Source organism: Kogia breviceps, chromosome 12, assembly GCF_026419965.1.
Source record: "Kogia breviceps isolate mKogBre1 chromosome 12, mKogBre1 haplotype 1, whole genome shotgun sequence".
Lineage (NCBI taxonomy): Eukaryota > Metazoa > Chordata > Mammalia > Artiodactyla > Physeteridae > Kogia > Kogia breviceps.
This window is the reverse complement of record NC_081321.1, coordinates 6188716-6208383: the sequence shown is the minus strand read 5'-3', so window position 1 is coordinate 6208383 and position 19668 is coordinate 6188716. Positions and strand designations below refer to the sequence as shown.

General features: G+C 61.0%; 1 protein-coding gene across 2 annotated transcripts; it reads right to left on the bottom strand.

The window, feature by feature from the left end:
• Nucleotides 1-3627: 3627 nt before the first annotated feature.
• PTPN6 (protein tyrosine phosphatase non-receptor type 6) lies at nucleotides 3628-19664 on the bottom strand. Of its 2 annotated transcripts, none has more exons than XM_067008674.1 (15): nucleotides 19055-19664; nucleotides 13431-13553; nucleotides 13036-13230; nucleotides 10372-10561; nucleotides 10097-10213; nucleotides 9897-10010; nucleotides 9675-9771; nucleotides 9236-9315; nucleotides 8921-9070; nucleotides 7388-7519; nucleotides 7110-7264; nucleotides 4928-4995; nucleotides 4676-4827; nucleotides 4486-4577; nucleotides 3628-4129 (listed from the first exon to the last, which is right to left on the bottom strand). In XM_067008674.1, the coding sequence occupies exons 1-15, from the start codon at nucleotides 19066-19068 to the stop codon at nucleotides 4015-4017; spliced, it is 1794 nt and encodes a 597-aa protein (XP_066864775.1). In that variant the 5' UTR covers nucleotides 19069-19664; the 3' UTR covers nucleotides 3628-4014. The 2 variants fall into 2 exon arrangements, with proteins under 2 accessions (XP_066864775.1, XP_066864776.1); XM_067008675.1 differs by lacking the exon at nucleotides 19055-19664 and adding an exon at nucleotides 13632-14617.
• Between the last annotated feature and the right edge of the window lie 4 nt (nucleotides 19665-19668).

Here is a 19668-nt window from a genome sequence, read left to right as displayed (position 1 = left end):
GCATCACCCCTTTGCTTACCAACATCTCTTTTTTAAAGGCTGGAGCAGCTGTGGCTTTGCTGAGCTAGACCAAAAATCTGATGACCCCAACAGGAGCCGCTTCCTTGGCAACAGGGCTCCATGCAGCTGTGGGGAGACCGCTCGTGCTCATCAGGGGGCTTACGTGTTCAGACGGCTGGCGGGCCGTGTCGCCTGCTGCAGGCTACCCACACTTCAGTCTCTCGATCAGGGCTCGACCTCTGGAGGTGGGCTGTTCACTCCCACAGCCCTGGGCCCCCAACAGGACAGGCGCCTCCTCCCTTCCCGGCGCCGCCCTCACTGAGGGTCGGGCGGCAAAGAAACGAGGCCGCTGGCTGTGCCCACGTGCCACCCCAGCCGTGCCGGGGCCAAAGTGTAGGCGGGAATCCTGGAATTCTTAGTGGCGGGGTTAGAGGGCAGAGGGCCTGGGTTCACCTTCAGCAGCTTCGCGTTTTGAAGGAAGTAGATTGACTGTCCCCTGCTCTGCAGGTTGAGTGTCATGAAAGGGACGGGGAGACCAAGCAGATGTGGCCGCCCCCAGCCCTGAGGAACCGGAAGCCTGAGGTGAGAGGTGAACGAGCAGAACGAGTCCGCCCAAGTCCCACGTTTTATCTCCTTCGCATTCCCGAGGCAGGAAGAGGATGGAGGTGCCCAGAGAACCAGCGTGTTTCCAAGTCCCGCTGTGTCTCCGAGGCAGCCATTTTGTCTCCTCCCATTGTTTCCCTTTCCTAGTGACTTATCCCCCCGCTCCCCAGGGGTAAAGGTCAGAGGTTGCTGGTCTGGAGGCCTCCGTGGTCTTCAGGGCTCCCTGAAGGTCATTGCCGAGGGCACCGGCCGGGGGCCATCTTTACCAGACAGTGTTAGGAGCTTCGCCATTAGACCATCCAACACTGTGCTGGAAGATGGACCCAGAGCCGGCCACAGGCGTCCGGGCTGAAGCCGGCCGGTCGCTCCAAGGACCCCGGCCGCAGGCCAGCTGAGGTCTATTGAAAGTCTGCGAGCCAGTCCCCGGCTCAGGGTCGAGCTGGGGGTTCTGGATCCTCCAGATGACAAATCACACTGGGTTGGGGGAGGGGCTGGGGCCATTGTGTCCCTTCCGTGGGCAACCAGCCAACAGCCAACCGAGGGCCACCTCTTTCTCAGCACCCTCTGCTCAAGAGGAAGGGGCCTCCAGGGCTGGGGGAGGCTCGGGAGTGGGCGTCACGGCCAGCTGGGCGCTGGGGGCCCGGGGCGGTGGACGTCGCTGCCACGGGGCAGGGGCCTCCATCATTACCCGGCAGTATTAGAGACTCTCAACCGGCACCCAAACACTGCTGGGTAAGACGGGGGCCCCCACCCCACCGCCCGGCAGGGCCGGCAGTCCTCGCCGCCGAGGCGCCCCGTGGAGCTGCGGAGCCCTGGCTCCCCTCCCCCACCGCCCGTGTCCCTGGGGACACTTCCGGGTGAGGCCGGCAGGCCCACCCCGGGTTGCTGATCCACATCCACTGAGGCCGGGTCAAGGCTTCGGAAGCCCCCCGCCCATCTCTTCCCCGCCGCCCCCCCCCCCAGCCTCTCCCTGCTCCCCAGGCACCAGCTCACCGCCCTCAGCACCCCCCGACCCCGGCAGTCCCTCGCTCAGCCCCAGGACCCCTCTCCCGCCGGCCTTTACCTGTCACCAGGCCGCCTGCCCCCCAGGGAGCGAGGGCCTCGGAGAGGAGGAGGAATCAATCGAGGCTCGGGATTCAAGGCCTAGAAGCCGCCCTGGCCTCCACTCTTCCTCCTTCCTTCTCGCCTGCCGGGCAGCGCAGGCTCCTACCTGGGCCCCGCCCGCCGCCCCTGCGCACAGGTGTGTCCTCCAGCCATAGGCTGCACCCCCCCGCTGCCTTAACCCCTTCCCTCCCAGCGCCAGCCGCAGCCGTCTCCTCTGAGGCCTGGTCACCCCGGCAGGCCCCGACCCTCGGCCGCGGTCTCCTCTCCTACCTGCCTCCTCTGCCCCAGGGCCCGGCCCAGGGGAGCCTGGTGTCGGAGGGAGGGGCTGTCTTCACCCCCTTCGCCTTCCTCCTTGGCCTCGCCCCACGGCCACTCCCACCCGCAGCTAGCCCCTTCCCCCAGGCCCCTGCCAGAGAGCCTGAGGGCAGAGAGGGCTCAGCTCAGCAGGGATTGGCTTGTGCCCCTGCCCGGTGCCCACCTGTGCTGGACATCCCGGCCTGTGGAGGGCAGGCGGGTCCCCGAGGGGCGCCTTCCTCCTCACCCTTAGTGTTGGGGCGCCCGCCCCTGCAGCGAGTCCCAAGCTGACCGGGAGCGTCGGCACTGACCTGGCCGATTCAAGTTCCGAGCTGCAGGACGCTCTCCTGCAGCCCTGGCTCTGCTCTCCAGAGGGACCTGACACCCCGCCGGGCAGAGCTGCCCCTGGACCCACCTCACAGCCCGGGAGAGTCCACATCCCAGCCGCGGGCAGTGAGCCCGAGGGCGAGGGCAGCGAGAGGGGATGGGACCCGCCTTTCTTTTGTGTGGCTCAGGCTGGGCTAGAAAGGGCGTTGCTGGGAGGGGGGCCCTGAGGCCCACAGGTGATGCTCCACCCACGCACCCCCTGGAGGGCGATAGCTCCTGGGAGCTCAGCTGGCTGTGTCGCCCAATCCAGGCTCTGCCCTCTCCCTCGCTACCCCCACCTCCACCTCCACCTCCACCTTTGTTTGCGCCCTTCTTAATTCTTGTCTGTACTTATTCTACGTTTGTGGACTGTTTCTGGGTCTGCCTTCCCACCAGGACAGCAGTTGTCGGGTTCACCATCACGCCCCAGCACTGCTTCAGTGCCTGGAGCTCAATAAACAAAGTGTACACCGAGTGAATGACCGACCACCCAGCCTCAGCCGGCCCAGCAGCAGGGAGCCGAGTCAGACTCTCGGGCTCAACTCCCCAGGAGACTAGCGCCATCAATCAACATCAAGCCTTAACGCAAAGAAGCAATCATCGCTGTTGTCCACTCTGGGCCCAGGGGAAGGAAGAACTGAAACTCTGACCAAGAGCCTAAGGGCTCTTAGTAGCCCCAGAAAGGGAGGAGCGCGGGGCCCCTTTGCACACCAGGTGCCTGGGGGAGGGAGGTTGGCCCTGGGCCTGTGTTAACTGGCCGCTGTTATCGATCTTCTTAGCTCCTGGATGTAGAAGTCAGGACGGAGAATGTGGTTGTGTCCCCCTGGGGGTGACCCTGGCTGCGTCTCCAGGAATGTAGGCTCTGGGGCCAGAAGGCCTGGGTTAAAAGCAAATCTTAGCTTCACTGCTCAATAGTCCTGTGGCCTTGAGCAAGGTATTTAATCTCTGTGTGTGTCAGTTTCTCCCACTGTAAAATAGGAATGATACAGGTACCTCGGTTCAATAACCACTTTTAGTCTTTTCAACAGCGCCTGACACACGGCAAGAGTGTAACGAGTTTCATGATCCCTGATCTCAGTGACCTTCACAACCAGCCTGGCAGGATCATCCTCCACTTTAAAGGGACGAGACGGCGGAACCTGACCCACACTCACGCTCGTGCGTCAGACTGTGAAGGCCCAGCTTTCCGTGTCCACATGTAGCACTCCCTCCCTGCCCGCCTCCCCCTCCCGCCCAGGCACACAGAGTTAGAGACCCACGCACAGTGACCTAGGGGCTTTATTTACAAGAGAAAGGCCTGGCCCTGCCAGGGGCCTCGCTGGGCTATATACAGGGGCTGGGAGAGGGAGGTGGGGACGTGGCCATTTAAATTACAGTGGAATGGGGGGGGCCAGGCTCCGAGGTTCAGGCTCTGGGTCTTCCACTGGAGGCCTCTGCAGGGATGGGGCTGAGGCTGCAGAGACAGGGAAGGAAGGGATAAGAGGGGGTTGGACCTGGAGGGGGGACGAGACACAGGTCTGGTTGGATTGGGAAGACAGGGTGAGGCCGCAGCCACCCCGTGCATCCCAGGGAGAGCACCGAGCCTGGGGGCCCCTGAGGGCAGGCCAGGGAGGGGCCGTGCCACGGCCGCCCCAGGACAGGCCCAGCTCACTTCCTCCTCAGGGAACCCTCGCTCTTCTCCTTGTCCGCTGAGCGCTGCTTCTTCACCTTCTCCTCCTTCTTGCTCTTACTGTGCACGTTCTCATACACGTCCTCCTTGTGTCTGCAGGCGGGGCGGGCAGGTGCGGGTGGTCAGGAGGCAGGGCAGGGGTCTCCAGCACCAGCAGCCCCTCGGGGCCACCCCCACCTCACAGGTGAGGAGACTGAGGCCAGCAGAGCGAGGAGAGCAGTCCCGACAGCGTCCTTACACTAGACTAGAAGCTCCTTTGGGGGCGGAGGCTCCATCTCACACATCAGCGCCTAGCACAGGCCCCACGTGGAGGGCACTCGGGAGACACTCGTGAAAGCAGGTCGTAAGAACCAAGCTTGAACTTTAACCCTAACCTCCCTGGGAAGGACGGGTCGGGCTGGGGAAGAGAAAGGGGCAGACGCTGGGAGGCGGGAGGTGGGGCCACTCACCTGGAGGAGGTGCGGGCAGCCTTGGCATGGGCATTCTTCATGGCCGGGGGGTAGGTAATGTTCCCGTACTCCGACTCCCAGCCCTTCTGGGACTGTGGGGAGAAGCGTGGTGGGAGGCCGGTGGTCCCAGCAGCACCGGACAAGGCCCACCGCCCCCCCTCGGCCCCTCCAGGCCGTGCTCTGCCCGCACCTGCATGACCTCCAGCTTCTTCTTGGTGGTTTCGATGAACTGGGCGATGGCCACGTAGATGAACTTGTATTGCGCCTCCGTCTGCACCATGCCCGAGCGCTGGGCCCGCACCATCTGGATCGTCTTCTGGATGTCGATGTCACAGTCCAGGCCTGGCGGGGAGGGCAGCCGGACGTCAGGCCCCGGGCAGAGGTGGTGGACACAGGGGGCCGCTCCCCCACCTGCCCCGCATCTCCCACAGGTCACCCTCACCCTTGGTGGAGATGCTCTCCATGAGCATGTCGATGACAATGATGGTGCCGGTGCGGCCGATGCCGGCGCTGGGGAGAGAAGGGGCACCATCAGAGGCCCAGCCTGCACTAGCCGGGAAGTGGGGGGAAGGGCCGGGGGGCGGGGGGCGGGGCGTCAGCGCAGCACCGGCAGGGGCGGGGCGTAGGGAACCGGCCAGATGCGAGATGCAGGAACCAGGCCGGGTCACTGGGAGGGCAGGCAGGGTAGAAGTCTGCCCAGCTCTGCCCCCGCGCTCATCACTCCAGCCAGGGGATTTGGGGAGCAGAGCCTGGCTCTCCGAGCCGCTGCTCCCCCAGACACCCATCACTCTCCTTCTTCCCAGCGCCGCACTCCACCGCCTGCTTCCACCCCTCACTTTGCACCCCACCCCAGGAGGTCTGGGACCCCGTTCCCCGACCACATCCTGCCTGCTCCCCTGGTACTCTGGGCCTCCCCGGCCCTCTCCCACAGCCTTGGCCCCAGCGAGGCTGCCCTCCTCGCCTCGGGAGCATCTTTTACACAAGGCTCCGTTTCCCTTTTTCTTCAGATCCTGATGGCAGGCAGGGCGAGGGCAGCGTCCAAGACAGCAGGCCTCCGGAGCCACCGGGCTCAGGAAACTTGGGGGAGCATTGCAGCAGGAAGTCTGCCTTCTCCCCACCCTCTGCCCGCCACCCCTGGGCAAACGGACCCCAGGAGCCTCAGGACCGCACACAGACCCCAGTCCCACCCCCTCGGCTCGGCCAGTCAGGCCAATGCCCTGAGTTGCACTGTCTAATTTCAAACCCAGATTGTCAAAAATAACACCCCCTCACCCACTTCCTTCCTGTAACGTCTAAATTAAGGCCATGGGGATTTCAAGAAGGGGGGGGGGCACGGCCTGGAGGCCGAGTCCCTGAGGCAGCACGTGGGGAGCACCTCCGGACTCAGCCGCCCGGCCCTGCCCCAGGACACGCAATTGCTGGTGGGGCAGAGGAGGAAGCCCCAGCCCTCACGGGCCCCGGGGCCACGTGGAGGGAGCTGGGAGGGGAGAGGACAGAGCAGATTCCCATTTCCCCCTTCCCTGCCCGAGACGTGAGTTATTAAAGCGTTAACAGCTCCCATTCCTGGGCGTTCACGGTATCCCACACACAGTGAGAGGGTCTCACGCTCGCAACAACCCTATAAGACCTGGATCTTATGGACAAGGAATCCGGGGGTCAGAGAACGGAAGTCCTTTGCCCAAGATCGCACAGCCAGTGAGCGGAGGAGCTGGCATTTTGAGCAGCAGCGTCTGCCCGGGACCCTGTGCCAGCTGCCTCCCGTCCCCCCAGGCCAGGCCGGCTGAGTAGGCCCGTCTGCGGGACGCCGCCCCTCAGGCCTGCTGGGACACCTGCTCCTCCTTGCTGACCCCTCAGCTTCCCACCTGAGCAGGAACGGGGTCTCCTGATCATGAACATGAGGGTCTCCGGTGGAGCTAGTGGTGCACGAGCCCAAGGGCTGAGGTGGGGGCACCGGCGGGAAGGGAGAGATAGGTTGCAGCAATGAAGAAGCCTCAGCCTGCCGCCCAGGGCTGCAGATGGAAAAGAGAAGGGATGGGGGGCTACACCAACCCCAAGGAGAAACACCAGAAACACCGGCTGGGTAGGCGCGTCGGAGAAAACAGGAGTGACCAGGACCCGGGTCTAACCGTGAGTCCTGCTCCAGGCTCCCCCACTGACCAGCGGTGGCCTGGCAAGAGGCTGGGCCTGCTTCCTCATCTGTATGTGGCAGGGTTGGACTAGACGCTACATCCAGGGAAGTCTCTGAGGAAGCCCGCCCCACCAGGCACAGGATCAAACAATGGGCTTGGTTCAACCTTAAGTTCCACCCATGGGTCTGGAGTCATCGGGGAACCCAGGGACTTCCCTGACGGTCCAGAGGTTAAGACTCCTCGCTCCCGATGCAGGGGGCGTGGGTTCCATCCCTGGTGGGGGAACTGAGATCCCACGCGCCACATGGCGTGGCCAAAACAAAACACAACAAAAAACAGTCTCAGGGAACCCAGAGAGGTGGAGGCCAGGGGAGGCGGGCGTTAAACGATTTAATATGTAAATTGCTCACAAGCGCTCAGGGCACTTAGCAGTACTCACTTGCCAGCTACTACTCTGATTATTATTACTAATATCGTCATTATCATTATTCTCACCTGCAGTGCACGATGATGGGCCCTGCGTGAGGCAGACTTTCCTGCCGCTGGTTGATCTGGTCCAGGAAGCTGAGGACACCCCCGGGCTCGCTGGGGACCCCGTGGTCAGGCCAGCTCAGGTACTGGTAGTGCCAGATCTCCCGAACCAGGTCCCCCTGGGTCAAGGACAGAGTCAGTGCCCCCTGCTCCCATGCGTGGCCTCGTTCGACCCAACCAAAGAGAACAGGGGTGAGGAAGGCCGCGGGCATGGGGCAGGGGCGGGGGCGGGGGCCGCTCACATTGTCCAGCGGGGAGACCTGCAAGGTGCGGAGTTTGTACTCAGGTGTGTCACGTTCTCCGCAGCTGGTTACAGCGTAGAGTCCATAGACGCGCTGAGTGCCCACCTCTGGCCAGTAGGGGATACATTTGTTCTGAAAAGGGAGAGGGAAGGTGGGGACTGAGGCCTGTGCCCACCTCGAGCAGGGCCTGAGTCCCTGGTGCTGGCCCCATCAGCATCCGATGGACAAACAGATCAAATGGCCAAGAGTCAGAGACATAGAGCCTGGCTCAGCCTCTTACAGGCGGCGAGACCTCACCAGCCACTTGACAAGTCGTTCAGTGCACATTGGCTGGCACACGTACTGAACCTGAAGCTGTGCAAACCGGGCTGGAGTTACAGACACAAGTAAGCCGCAGCCTATGCCCCTGTGCCTGCAGGAGCTCACAGAGAGATAGGTGAGCGGGGAACCAGAGCCGCTGAGGAGCCAGGGGGAGGGAGAGACTAAGCCTCCCTCTCCGAACGGAGGAAATCAGGGACGGCTTCACAGAGGAGGGGGCATTTGAGCTGGGTCTTCAAAACACGAGGAGTCGTGCTCCCCTGGTGGCGCAGTGGTTAAGAATCCGCCTGCCGATGCAGGGAACACGGGTTCGAGCCCTGGTCCGGGAAGATCCCACATGCCGTGAAGCAACTAAGCCCGTGCGCCACAACTACCGAGCCTGCGCTCTAGAGCCCGCGAGCCACAACGACTGAGTCCACGTGCCACAACTGCTGCAGCCCGCGCGCCTAGAGCCCGTGCTCCGCAACAAGAGAAGCCACCGCAATGAGAAGCCCACACGCGGCAACGAAGAGTGGCCCCCTCTCGCCGCAACTAGAGAAAGCCCGCGCGCAGCAACGCAGAACCGACGCAGCCAAAAATAAAGAAAGAAAGAAAAGAAAAGAAAAAAAAAGCGAGGCGGCTGTGAGGCAGAGAGAGCGCAGAGCCAGGAAGTCAGTCCCTAGCAGAAATGAGCTCGTGCGACGGCATGGAAATCTTAGGGAGCCCGGGCGGTCGGAGGCAGCAAGGGCTGGAGGGCAGCCGCCGGGCCTGAGAGCCGGGTCCAGCAGCGTGTGTTCTGAAGGCAGCTGGAAGCCACGGCAGGGCTCTCAGAGGGAGCAGCCTGGGGCGGCGTGTGCTCTGCACGGGTCACGGCCACTCCACTGCAGAGGGGGCCATGGGATGGGGGCAGCCTGCAGGCAGGGAGGTAGCTTGCCCGTGGGGTGAGGGTTTGGGGCTGACTCCAGAGAGTATTATGAGGCCAAGAGGACAGGAAGGGCTGCTGCCCAGAGCGGGCCAGAGGGACACTTTAAGGGACGAGGCCACTGGAGATCTGGGTCTGGTGGTCAGGGGAGCCCAGGGTGGGAAGCAGGGATCCGGGAGTCATCATGCACCCAGACCTCGTGCCTCAGTTTCCCAACGAGGTAGGACCCTTGCCCTCCGAGGTGCCCCAAGCCTCTTTGGCTTCATGGCGGTGGGCGACTGCTGGGGGGCTCGGTGGCGGGGGGCTCGGCTTACCCGGCCCTTCTCCACCTCCCGGGTGGTCATGACGATGACACGGGTGTTCTCCTGCCACACCATCTGCCAGAAGTCGTTGACCGTGGCCTCCAGGCAGCCCTGGCTGGCGATGTAGGTCTTAGCATTCTCATCAGAGCCTGGCAGCTGGTTCTGGACGCGGGTGCGGAGACACACAGTACAGTGAGCCCCTCGCACCCCTGCCACACTCAGCCACCCAAGGCAACTTCACCCGTGCATCTTTGAACCCAGCCCCCCCAAGAACGGGGGTCCCCAGGGCCCAGCCCCGCCTCCCCCATGACCGGCGGGCCCACACACCTTGACGTAGTTGGCGTTAATGTAGTCGGACCCGGGGACGTTACTGTCGCGTCCCTGCAGGACCACTCGGCTGTGGTCGACTGGGAGCGGGTGGAGAGGAAGCAAGAAAGGTGTGGGTCAGACCCTTCCTGAGTTTCCAGGGCTCTCAGAGCCCTGCGGGCAGGCGGGGATGGGGGATCTCTATGGGGGGAGGGATCTGTGTGGGGCGGGGCTGGAGGTTTCAGAGGAAGAAGGGGGTGGGGGGTGGTGCCGGGGACCCCTCTGGGAGGAGCAGAGGGTTTTTGGAGGAGGGGAGGCTCTACTGCGGGCGGAGAGGGGTCCCCCCTTGAGCTGGGGGAAGACACCCTCTGAGATGGGGAGAGGTCGGCTGGCGGAAGGGGAATCTCCTGGGTGAATGGACGGGGGAGGGCTGGAGGCTGCTCGGGGACAGGGCACTCACACGGAAGGATGTTCTTGTAACGGTTCTTGCTTTTGTTTTCTGGCCGCTGCCCTTCCAGCCGCTGGTGCGAGTTCTTCACCTCCTGCTTCTGCAGACTCTGTGGGGCAAGAGGGGGAGATGGAGCCCCAGGCCCTGGAGAAGGGCCGTCCACGGGTGGCGAGGACATGGGGCAGATCAGTGCAAGGGGTGGGGAGAGAGGGGACGGGGTCCGCCATCACGCACCTCAAACTCCTCCCAGAAGCCAGCCTTGGCCGTGTCCTCCGACTCCTGCTTCTTGTTCAGTTCCAAGACCCGGTTCTCAATGTCAGCTGCGTTCACCCTGGTGGCGTAGTATGGCTGGGGCGAGGGAGGGCGAGAAGTCAGCCGCTTCTAGAGCTCAGAAGCTCAGGGGAAGGAAGGAGGCAGCCAGGCCCACCCCTCACCTGCCGCAGGTAGACGAAGGCGCCCGAGGCCTCCTCGATCCCCGTCCTCTTGAAATGCTCCACCAGGTCCGTGAGGCTGTCGAAGGTCTCCAAACCGCCCACTGTGTAGCGTCCACCCTGAGGGGGGCCGAGTCAGGCCACCTCTCGGGACCCGAGTCTCCCTCCCTGGACCCCCAGCCTCAGACCGCAGCCCGGGCTGACCCTCCCCACGGGCAACGCTAGGAGCACAGATGGGACCCCCAGCAGGATGCCGCCCCACTACCCAGATGCCTTACCTCACACATGACCTTGATATGGGTGACTCTGAGCGGGGAGCCCAGCCCAGCCTTTGGCTGGTCGTTGAGCACAGACAGCACAAAATCTCCAGGCTGGCTGAGACTTTCACGCACAAGAAAAGTCCAGGGCTCACCCTTGGCCTGCAGCAGTGTCTCTGCCTGCCCTCCAGACATGTGGCCATGGTACCACCTAGAGAAGACAGCATCCGGGGAGGTGAGACCGAGGCCAGGGGCAGGTGCTGGGTAGACATTCACAGAGGGGGCAGGGAAACCGGGCACCTGCCACATGCAGGCACTCTGCCACATGCTTTCAAATCCACCACCATCACAAAAATGCCGAGAGGTAGATACTACCCATTCTGCAGATGAAGAAACTGAGGCTGAGTGATGGCACGCTGGCCCAAGGCCCTTGCTGATAAGAGGCGAGCCTCAGGACTTCTAAGCAGGCCCACCTCCGAAAGTTTAAGACAAAGGCAGACAGGCAGGCCATATCCAGAATATTTGGAGGGGAGAAACCCAGGAAGGGTCTCCATGAAAGACAGGGTTGGGCTAGGGGAACAAATGCAGAGGCCAAACCACAGAGAGTGCTGGGGATGGGAGAGACGGAAGTCACAAGGGAGGTATGATGGGGAGAAGTCCCCCAGGGGGGCCGGGAAGGCAAACAACCCCCCCTGGGTAAGAGTGGTTTGGGGGCTCTGGGGTGCCTCGGATGATGTCACTGAACGAGCTGTTAGAGGGGCTCAGAGGGGCTCAGAGGAGCAGAAAGCAGAACTAGGACCTTTCCCCAAAGCACACCCCCTTCCCAGGAGGAAACTGTAGCCCCGCAATGCCCAGCCCCACAGGAAACCACGTGATGGAAAAAACACAAAACTCCTTCTGGGGAGAGAGTGAGAAGTGAGGTTGTGAGGTTTCCTCAGCCCAGGGACCAGGGGAGGGGGGGCATTTTCCAACCGCAGGAATGGGGAGAAGGAGGGAGGGGGCCAGTGTGTCCCGCCCCATCTCACTCCTGCCCCAAGGAGACTGCAGCTCAGAGACTTCCAGAGTCTCCTGCCCTGTCCAGGACCCCCTGGGCCACCCCATCCCATCACTCAGGGATAGGCCAGGTCCCCAGGGCTATGGAGAGGGGGCTGACCCGCTCCCCCCAGGCCCCAGGATGAGGAAGTTTCCATGCAAATGTCAGGCTGACCACAGGGGAGAGCTAGCCAGTGAGGGGACAAATGCAAATTCCCGCAGAGGGGGTGGGGCAGCGGCCAGAACACAGCGGAGGTTTGGAGAAAGCCTCCTCCACACACTGCCGGGGTCAAGGGTGAGCCCAGGCCTCCTGGCACGGGTAACCAAAAGGGCCTCTTAGAGTCAGCTGCCCTGGTCTTGATTCCCTCGGTCCTCGGTCCTCCTCGACTTCTCCCAGCCCCCCCCCCCCCCCCCCCCGTTGGAACCCAGGCCTCAGGCCCCTCCCAGGGGGTCTGCTCAGCTCCACCCTCTTCCTGCAGCAGCCAGCTGGGCAGATCCCAGCCAGGACGAGGAGGAAGCCAGGACATGAAGAGCTCAAGAGAGTCTAGGTGGAAAACCCCCTGCATGTTGCAGGTGGGGTGCAGGAAAAGGGCAAGAGGGGGCAGGCACCAAGGAAGGTCATCAATGTGGCTTCCCTCCTAGAAGAGGTAGCTTCACAGGAGGTGGACCAGTGGCTTCAGGTTCTCGGGAAACAGGTCTCCGGGGGGGGCCCCAGGGCCTTTACCTCAGCCTCATCCAGGGCTAAGTTTCAATCACTGACTTGAAAAAAATATGAACGCACGTTGGGAAGCCTGCATGTCAGAGAGACTGAAAGCGGACAGAACCAAAGTTCGGAATCATTTCAACAATCGATACACAGATACAGGACAAGGGCAAGTTGACGTGGCCCCAGGAGTGTGAAAAAAAACCCAACCACCCAGAGTTGTTCAGCTGCCCTTGCCCTTAACAGGAGCTGTCATGGAGATGAAGCTACAAAATGAGCCACCAGGTCCTGCCGAGGGCTAGGGTCCCAGCACCCTCCACCCGTGCGTTGGGGAGACTGCATGGGAAGTAGCCAGCCCAGTTTGGGGGACCACATCTTTGGAGCCAAAATGATGCCTGGATTATTACCCTGTGCCCAAGTACTAGGCCCCTCACACACCCGTCACACAGTTTTCAATGATCTGGGTTCTGGTCAAGGGACTCCGGCCAGCTCCACCCAGCCCAATGGGGCAGACCCGTCCTCACGGGGCTGCTGAGATGAGGCACTGAGTGTCCCGCGTCCTTCCTCATCAAGCGTTGGTCCCTAGGCTCTTCCTGAACATCAGCCTCTCCCTGTATTAACCCCTGCTGGGGAGGGAACAGTTACAGGAGGGCGGATTCTGTGCCAGGTAAGAAGTTCTTTCTAACAGAGCCGGACCGCTGGGAACACAGCCACGAGGAGTGGCCTCTCGGGTGCTAGTAGAGCCTGGGCTGCTGGCAGACAGGGACCCTGGAGAAGGGCGAGGTGACCTTCTGCTGCTTCCTCAGGGGTGGCTGGAAAGGGGGCCCCAGGATCACACGGAGGGAAGAGGCCCGCGGAGCCCCGAGAAGGAGCGGGGGCGGGGGAGGGGCACTGGGGGTGGAGGCCAGCGCACGTCTCCGCGGGCTGGGCCAGGGCGCGAAGCCCCTCACCTCTCACTGGTGGGGTCTGAGCAGTTCAGCGGGTACTTGAGGTGGATGACGGTGCCGTCGCGGTCCTGCAGGACCCCCTGCTGTTGCGTGTAATACTCCACCAGCTCCGTCAGCGTCGCGAACTTCTCCCCTCCATACAGGTCATAGAAATCCCCGGAGTTCTGGATCCGAATGTGGGTCACCTGGTCCCCCACCCTGCGGGGCACCGGGCGGTGGTGAGGCCGGCGGTGCGGGAGAGCGGAGGTGGGGGCGGCGTGGGGGATGGGCGGGGGTCCCGGGTGGGGAGCGCGCACGGGGGCGGGGTGGACACACGCCGGGCCGGGGCGCGCTGGGGCCTCTGGGCGAGCAGAGTGAGAGGCCAAGTCCTGGCCCCGCTAGAGCCTCGGGCCACCCACCTGACGGAGAGGGAGAAGTCGCCCTGGTTCTTGCGACTGGGCCGAGCCAGGAAGCTCCCGTTGACCCCTCGGCCCTTGAGCAGCGTCTCGGCATCCAGCCCACTGAGGTCTCGGTGAAACCACCTGGGAGGCCGGGAGGGCAGTGAGGAGAGGGCCCTGGGGCACCCCACCTCCTGCCTACCCAGGGTCCCCGGCCCTTACCTCACCATCCTGGGGGTGCCCGGGGGGGAGGGGGTGCAGGCAACAGGTTTGGAGCTGCCGAGTCCAGGCAGGCGGAGGACGCTGGGGCTAAGCCTCCCGAGGCTCTCAGCGCCCAGGTCACCTCACCACCGCGGTCCTGGTTCTGGGGCTGCCACTTCACTGGCCTGGGGCAGCCGGCAAGGGCGGGGACAGGAAGGGGCGCGGCCGACCCCTTGGGGGAACTCACTCTACTTCTCCTTTTAGAGCAGAGCGGGGAGAAGCTGCGCAGGGTGGCAGTGGGCTGGGGGGGGGCCCACTTCCCACACGCCTGCCATCAAAGGCCTCAGGAGCGTGGCCCTCCACACATGGGGGACACCCGAGCCGGGACACACGTGCGCCTGGCGCACACGGGGCGCAGACCCTGCTCGGTATGTGGGAAGCCGCCCGGCCACGCGCCATCTACTCCTGCTCCACCGGCCATTTCCACGCAGCCTTCCCTGGCCCAAGCCGCTGATAATGGTGACGGTGGCAACTGCCATTAGTGGGGTCTGTATGCCAGGCACTGTACTGTATGATATGATATTTACATGCCTGAGCTCACGTGTCATCACCATGAAGCAGGTCCCTTCGTTATCCCCACTTTCCAGACAAGGAACCTGGGGCTCGGGGAGTGCAGGGGGCTCGCCCAGGGTCGAACAGTCAGTAAGTGGCTGTGCAGGGATGCAAACCAGACGGCCTGGTTCCAAAGCCGGTGATTTTAACAACTGTATGCCAGGCCCCAGGGCTTCAAAGAACGGAGGTTGGAACTGTACTCCAATAAAAAAATACAGAGCTGGGGCTTCCCTGGTGGCGCAGTGGTCAAGAATCCGCCTGCCAATGCAGGGGACACTGGTTCAAGCCCTGGTCCGGGAAGATCCCGCATGCTGCAGAGCAACTAAGCCCGTGCACCACAACTACTGAGCCTGCATGCCACAACTACTGAAGTCCGCGCACAGAAAGCCCGTGCTCTGCAACGAGAAGACACCGCAATGAGAAGCCCGCACACCGCAACAAACAGTAGCCCCCGCTCGCCGCAACTAGAGAAAGCCCGCGTGCAGCAACGAAGACCCAATGCAGCCAAAAACAAATAAATAAAATAAAATAATTAATTTTTTTTTTTTTTTGCGGTACGAGGGCCTCTCACTGTTGTGGCCTCTCCGGTTGCGGAGCACAGGCTCCGGACGCGCAGGCTCAGCGGCCATGGCTCACGGGCCCAGCCGCTCCGCGGTATGTGGGATCTTCCCGGACTGGGGCACGAACCCGCGTCCCCTGCATCGGCCGGCGGGCTCTCAACCACTGCGCCACCAGGGAAGCCCTAAAAATTTTTTTTTTTTTTTTTTTTTTTTAATTACTCCAGGGCTTCCCTGGTGGCGCAGTGGTTGAAGGTCTGCCCGTCATTGCAGGGGACACGGGTTCGTGCCCCGGTCCGGGAAGATCCCACGTGCCGCGGAGCGGCTGGGCCCGTGAGCCATGGCCGCTGAGCCTGCGCGTCCGGAGCCTGTGCTCCGCAAAGGGAAAGGACACAACAGTGAGAGGCCCTCGTACCGCAAAAAAAAAAAAAAAAAAAAGACTCCATCTTGCAACGCAGGGGACGCCAATTCGATCCCTGGTTGGGGAAATAAGATCCCGATCCCACATGCCACGCATGCCACAACTAGAGAGAAGCCTGCACACGCACCGCAACTTAAGCAAGAGCCCGTACGCCCCAACTAAATCCTGACGCAGCCAACAAATAAATAAATAAATAAATATTTTTAAAAGTAAAATAAAAATAAAAAACTAAAAAAAAAGAACAGAGGTTGGGAGACTCTTCCACTAGGGTCGCAGTGGGAGGGGGAGAGTCCGTAATTGCCAAGGCCGGGAAGATGCCTACAGAGGGATGCCCTCCCGTCCCTTGACACACATAGCTGAAGAGGTGCGCCCTGGGGCAGGGGGACAGACAGAATGACCCCTATGCCCTGTCCAACTTGCACCTTCTCTGCTTCTCGTCCTCAGCCTTTGGCTCAGGCATCTGGCCCCACCCCTGCAGTCAGGCAAGCAGCAGACCTAGGGAAGCAGGTGTGGGCGGAGCCACCAGCTCCCATGGGTGCATCCACCCTATGCCTGAGCTGTAGGTTCTTGCCAAGGGGGTCTGGTCTGAATCCACTGGAGTTCAGGACTCTGACCAGAGGCCTGTCTCCTGGGACTGGGGCTGGGGGCGCAGGGCCTGCCAGGGCTTATCCTCAGGGCCGGTTGACCTGGAGAGGCCCCAAACACTAAAAGCCTGCCGTGCTCCCTGTAATTCCAGATACAAACACAAACATCCCCAAACCAAAGCGAGAGGAAAGAAGCCCAAGGAAACAGACGCTAGAAACTCCTGTTGGTGGCTTCCCTAGGGAGGGGGACCAGGTGGCTGGAGGAGAGGGCTGGGAGGGACCTTTCCTTCTCCCTTCCACCTTTTTGAAAGTTATAACATGGGCATGTATTACCTTTATAAAAATAAGAAAACTGACTGGGAGATGGCAATTCCTGGGACACTTCTGGGGTACTGGGAATGCTCTACATCGCGATCTGGGTGGTGTATACACGGATAGAATAAATGTGATATTCAATGTTCATGCACATCATGTATGTTGTGCCTCAAAAAATAAGGAAAATAAATAACAAAGTGCTCAAGCCCAACAAAAGTCTATTTTCTTATGTTGGCTACTTTATCATTTTTTGAACATCAATTTCCCCCCCACCCCAAAAAGGGCTTCTTTTTTCCACCTCTTTCTGGGGCCCTGGGAGCCTTGCTTGGTCTGTTTATTGCGTGGTCTAACACTGACTAACTACCTCCAGTCTTGGACAGCCGCCCTGAAAGACCATGAACTCACCCCCACAGCAGGGGGCAGGAAGGAGATGGACATGGTGTCTCCACCCCAGGGGGTCCGCTGCCAGTTCACCTCTGAGTGCTCAAAACTTAGCATCGTGCCTCGCACAGAGTATGCGTCCAATAACCAAGCTCATCCGGACCCAGGCACATACATGGTCACAAGCCCAGGTCCGGTCCTACACATGCACACCCTGCTTGTCATAGACAGATGAGTATACACACACAGGCACACACACAAGCACACAAGCATCCACTTATGCACACACAGTCCCACTACATGCACTTCACCATCCACGTCCATCTACGCACGTACCTGGCTGGGTGCAAACATCCACACGTGGACACCGCATCCTGACCACACACGAAGCTGCAGGTCCATGCTCAACGCTAAACGCTCCCTGCACCCTGGCCACAAGCCAGTCTCCTTCTGGAGCTTAACACCACTTGGTGGAGAGAAACTAACTAGCAACCCAGAAACTCCTGACCATGGAAGAAGCAGGAATTTCTCTGAAGGGGGTCAAGCCAGAAGACAGACAGACACCAGGATGAGATGTACCATCTCTGCTGTCCTCTGGCAGGAAAATAAATAAGAAGTACCTCCCTTCCCTTGACATAAGTGCTCTGGATTTCACAGAGCACTGGCACACACACACAATCCCATCTGGGCCTCAGACATCCCTGCGATGTAGGAATTATTTTTCTGAATTTTTTTTTTTTTTTAAGGGAGGAGAACAGGCTCAAGGAAGCTGAGAGTTACAGAAGCAAGGGCCTACTAATTCCAAAGAGAAAATTAATTCACTTGGAAAGCAAGGAAATAAAGGTAGAGATGAGGATCAAGGGGGATGCAGAAAGACAGGCAGTCCGGAAGAGCAAAGAAGGTGAAATGATATCTAGAAAGTTCTTGAAGTTCCCTGAGCCTCAGTATCCCTACCTGATAAATGGGCTTAACAATATTTCCCAAATACTGGTACAAAAGACCAATATGAAGTAAGTTTTGGGCACAAACGGCTTCTATGTGACATTATTAATCCACATGCCAACATTATTTAGTAGGTCTCGTTAGCCCAATTTTAGAAACAAAAACTAAGCCTCAGAGAAGTAACTTGCCCAAGGTCACAAGCTAGTAAGGGGAAGGCAACAAACCAAGGCTGTCTGACGTGAGGCCACTGCCCTTCCCACCACACCAACCACTGCTGGAGAAGGAGGCAGGGCACTGGCACAGCCCACAATGAGGCCACAGGGGCCGGCACTCCTGCAGAGGCAGGATCTGCAGAGGCACCCGGGTGGCAGGCACAGGACCCACTGGAGCAGCACTGGGTGTGAGCAGGGTACTGTGGCTGAGCTGAGCTGCTCTCAGAGGCTGGGACCCATGGCAGGGGGTCTCACAGGGCCAGGCTGGGGACCCAAGGCAGGATTCTGTCCCAGGAGAGGCCTTGCCAACCACCTGGTAGGAAAACAACCGAGGCGGGAGTACGGAAGGGGTCACAGACCAGACAACTCAATGAGAACCTTGACGTCAGGGCTGAAGGAGACAAGGTGTGCGCTGGGGGAAGCAGGGCACACCCCAGGGCAGATGTCGGTGTGAGAAGCGAGAACCTGCAGGACTCGGGGGTGACCAAGCCATCAACTCACCAACACGCCAAGCAGGTCCTCACTGTAGCATCCAAACTCCAGCAAGGCCCGGTCTGTCCCGGCCCTCCCCACTGGCCTACTCTGCTGCAGGCACTGTCGTTTAGTTTGTTCTCCCAGCAGGGCCTTTGCACTGGCCGTCCCCTCCACTCAGGGGCACTGGAGCCTGGCTCCTCCTCCTCTTCCTCCAGGTCACAGCTCCTGTGTCACCTCCTCAGGAAAGCCCTCCCTGCCCCCTCCAGCCAGTGACGCCACTGGCACCCCAGTCACTTACTAGCACGTGAAGCTGTTTCATTTTCTGGGTAACACTTCTGAGAACCTGCAATTATCCTATTTAGTGGGTTCCTTGGGCAGTCTGTCACCTTCCACTGGAGTGAGTGAAGCTCCGTGAGGGCAGGGACCGTGTCTCTCTTGTTTGCTACAGTATTGGCAGCACCTTAAAAAGCACCTGGCGTATAACAGATGCTCAACAGGTATCTGTTGAATGAATTGGTGCAGAGGAGTGAAGGGAAGCTGAAGGAAATCTGAATGAAGGATACTGGGAAGGTGAGTGGGAGCAGGGGAGCCTTCTCAGATTTGCCTTTCAGACGTGTAACATTTCAGGTGACATGGGCTCCCCAGGGGGACAGATCCTAAGCCGATGGCAGAAGCAGGGGACCAGAGAGTGAAGGGAGAAATGCAATGGTGAGAAGAAATATGCATCTGTCAGGGAGAAAGTGCTAGAGAAGGCGGGGTGGTGCAGAGGGCTACGAATGAGCCCTGAGCCCGGAGTTCCTGACATCTTTCGGGGAAGCAGACCCAGGGCGGGGGCAGGGGCAGGTCGCACTGGTGGTCACACACCTGTCAGGAGTGAGCAGGAACACTGCCCCTCCCTCCCAAACGAACAGGAGACCATGATACCCAAGTGCAGCAGGGGACTTACCCACGGGACACCATTTCCCGAGAGGGGTAGGGAGTCACAGGCGGACGGCCACAGGGGGCGGGGCTGAGCCCGTGGCGCAGCTGTGCGGTGGCCCGAGGTGAGGAAGAACACTCAGTACTCAGCCACTTTCCTCTCGAGGCTGCCTGCCAGGCCAAGACGCCACAGGGACGAGCCCCTGGACTTAAGAAACCCGGAAGAGGGACAGGTGGGGAGGGGCTGGCCTTAGACCGCCCACAGCAGCTGGCTTCTCCCTCCAGCCCCACGCGGCAGTCCAGCGCCGCCTGCCTGTCCCCCGCCTCCTTCCCTGGGGAAGGGAGGAGCCACCTGGAGCTCCACCTGGCGCTCCGGCCGACGGAGCTGAGGGAGGAGGGGTGCTGCGGGCCAAGACTAGGAAGTAACCCCGGCCAAGGAAGCACCAACAAATGGGGGAGCCTCCCAGCACACAGAAGCCACGGGGCCTCAGGAAAAACCCAGGAAGCCCCACTCCTCAGAGGCGGGGCTGCCTGTGCAGGCCCCCCCAACCCAGGGCGTTGAGGAGCCGGCCCCTCCCACTCTGCCCTGGAGCTGGTTGGGCCCGGCAGGAGCACAGGGAGGGTCTGGACAGGGAGATGGAG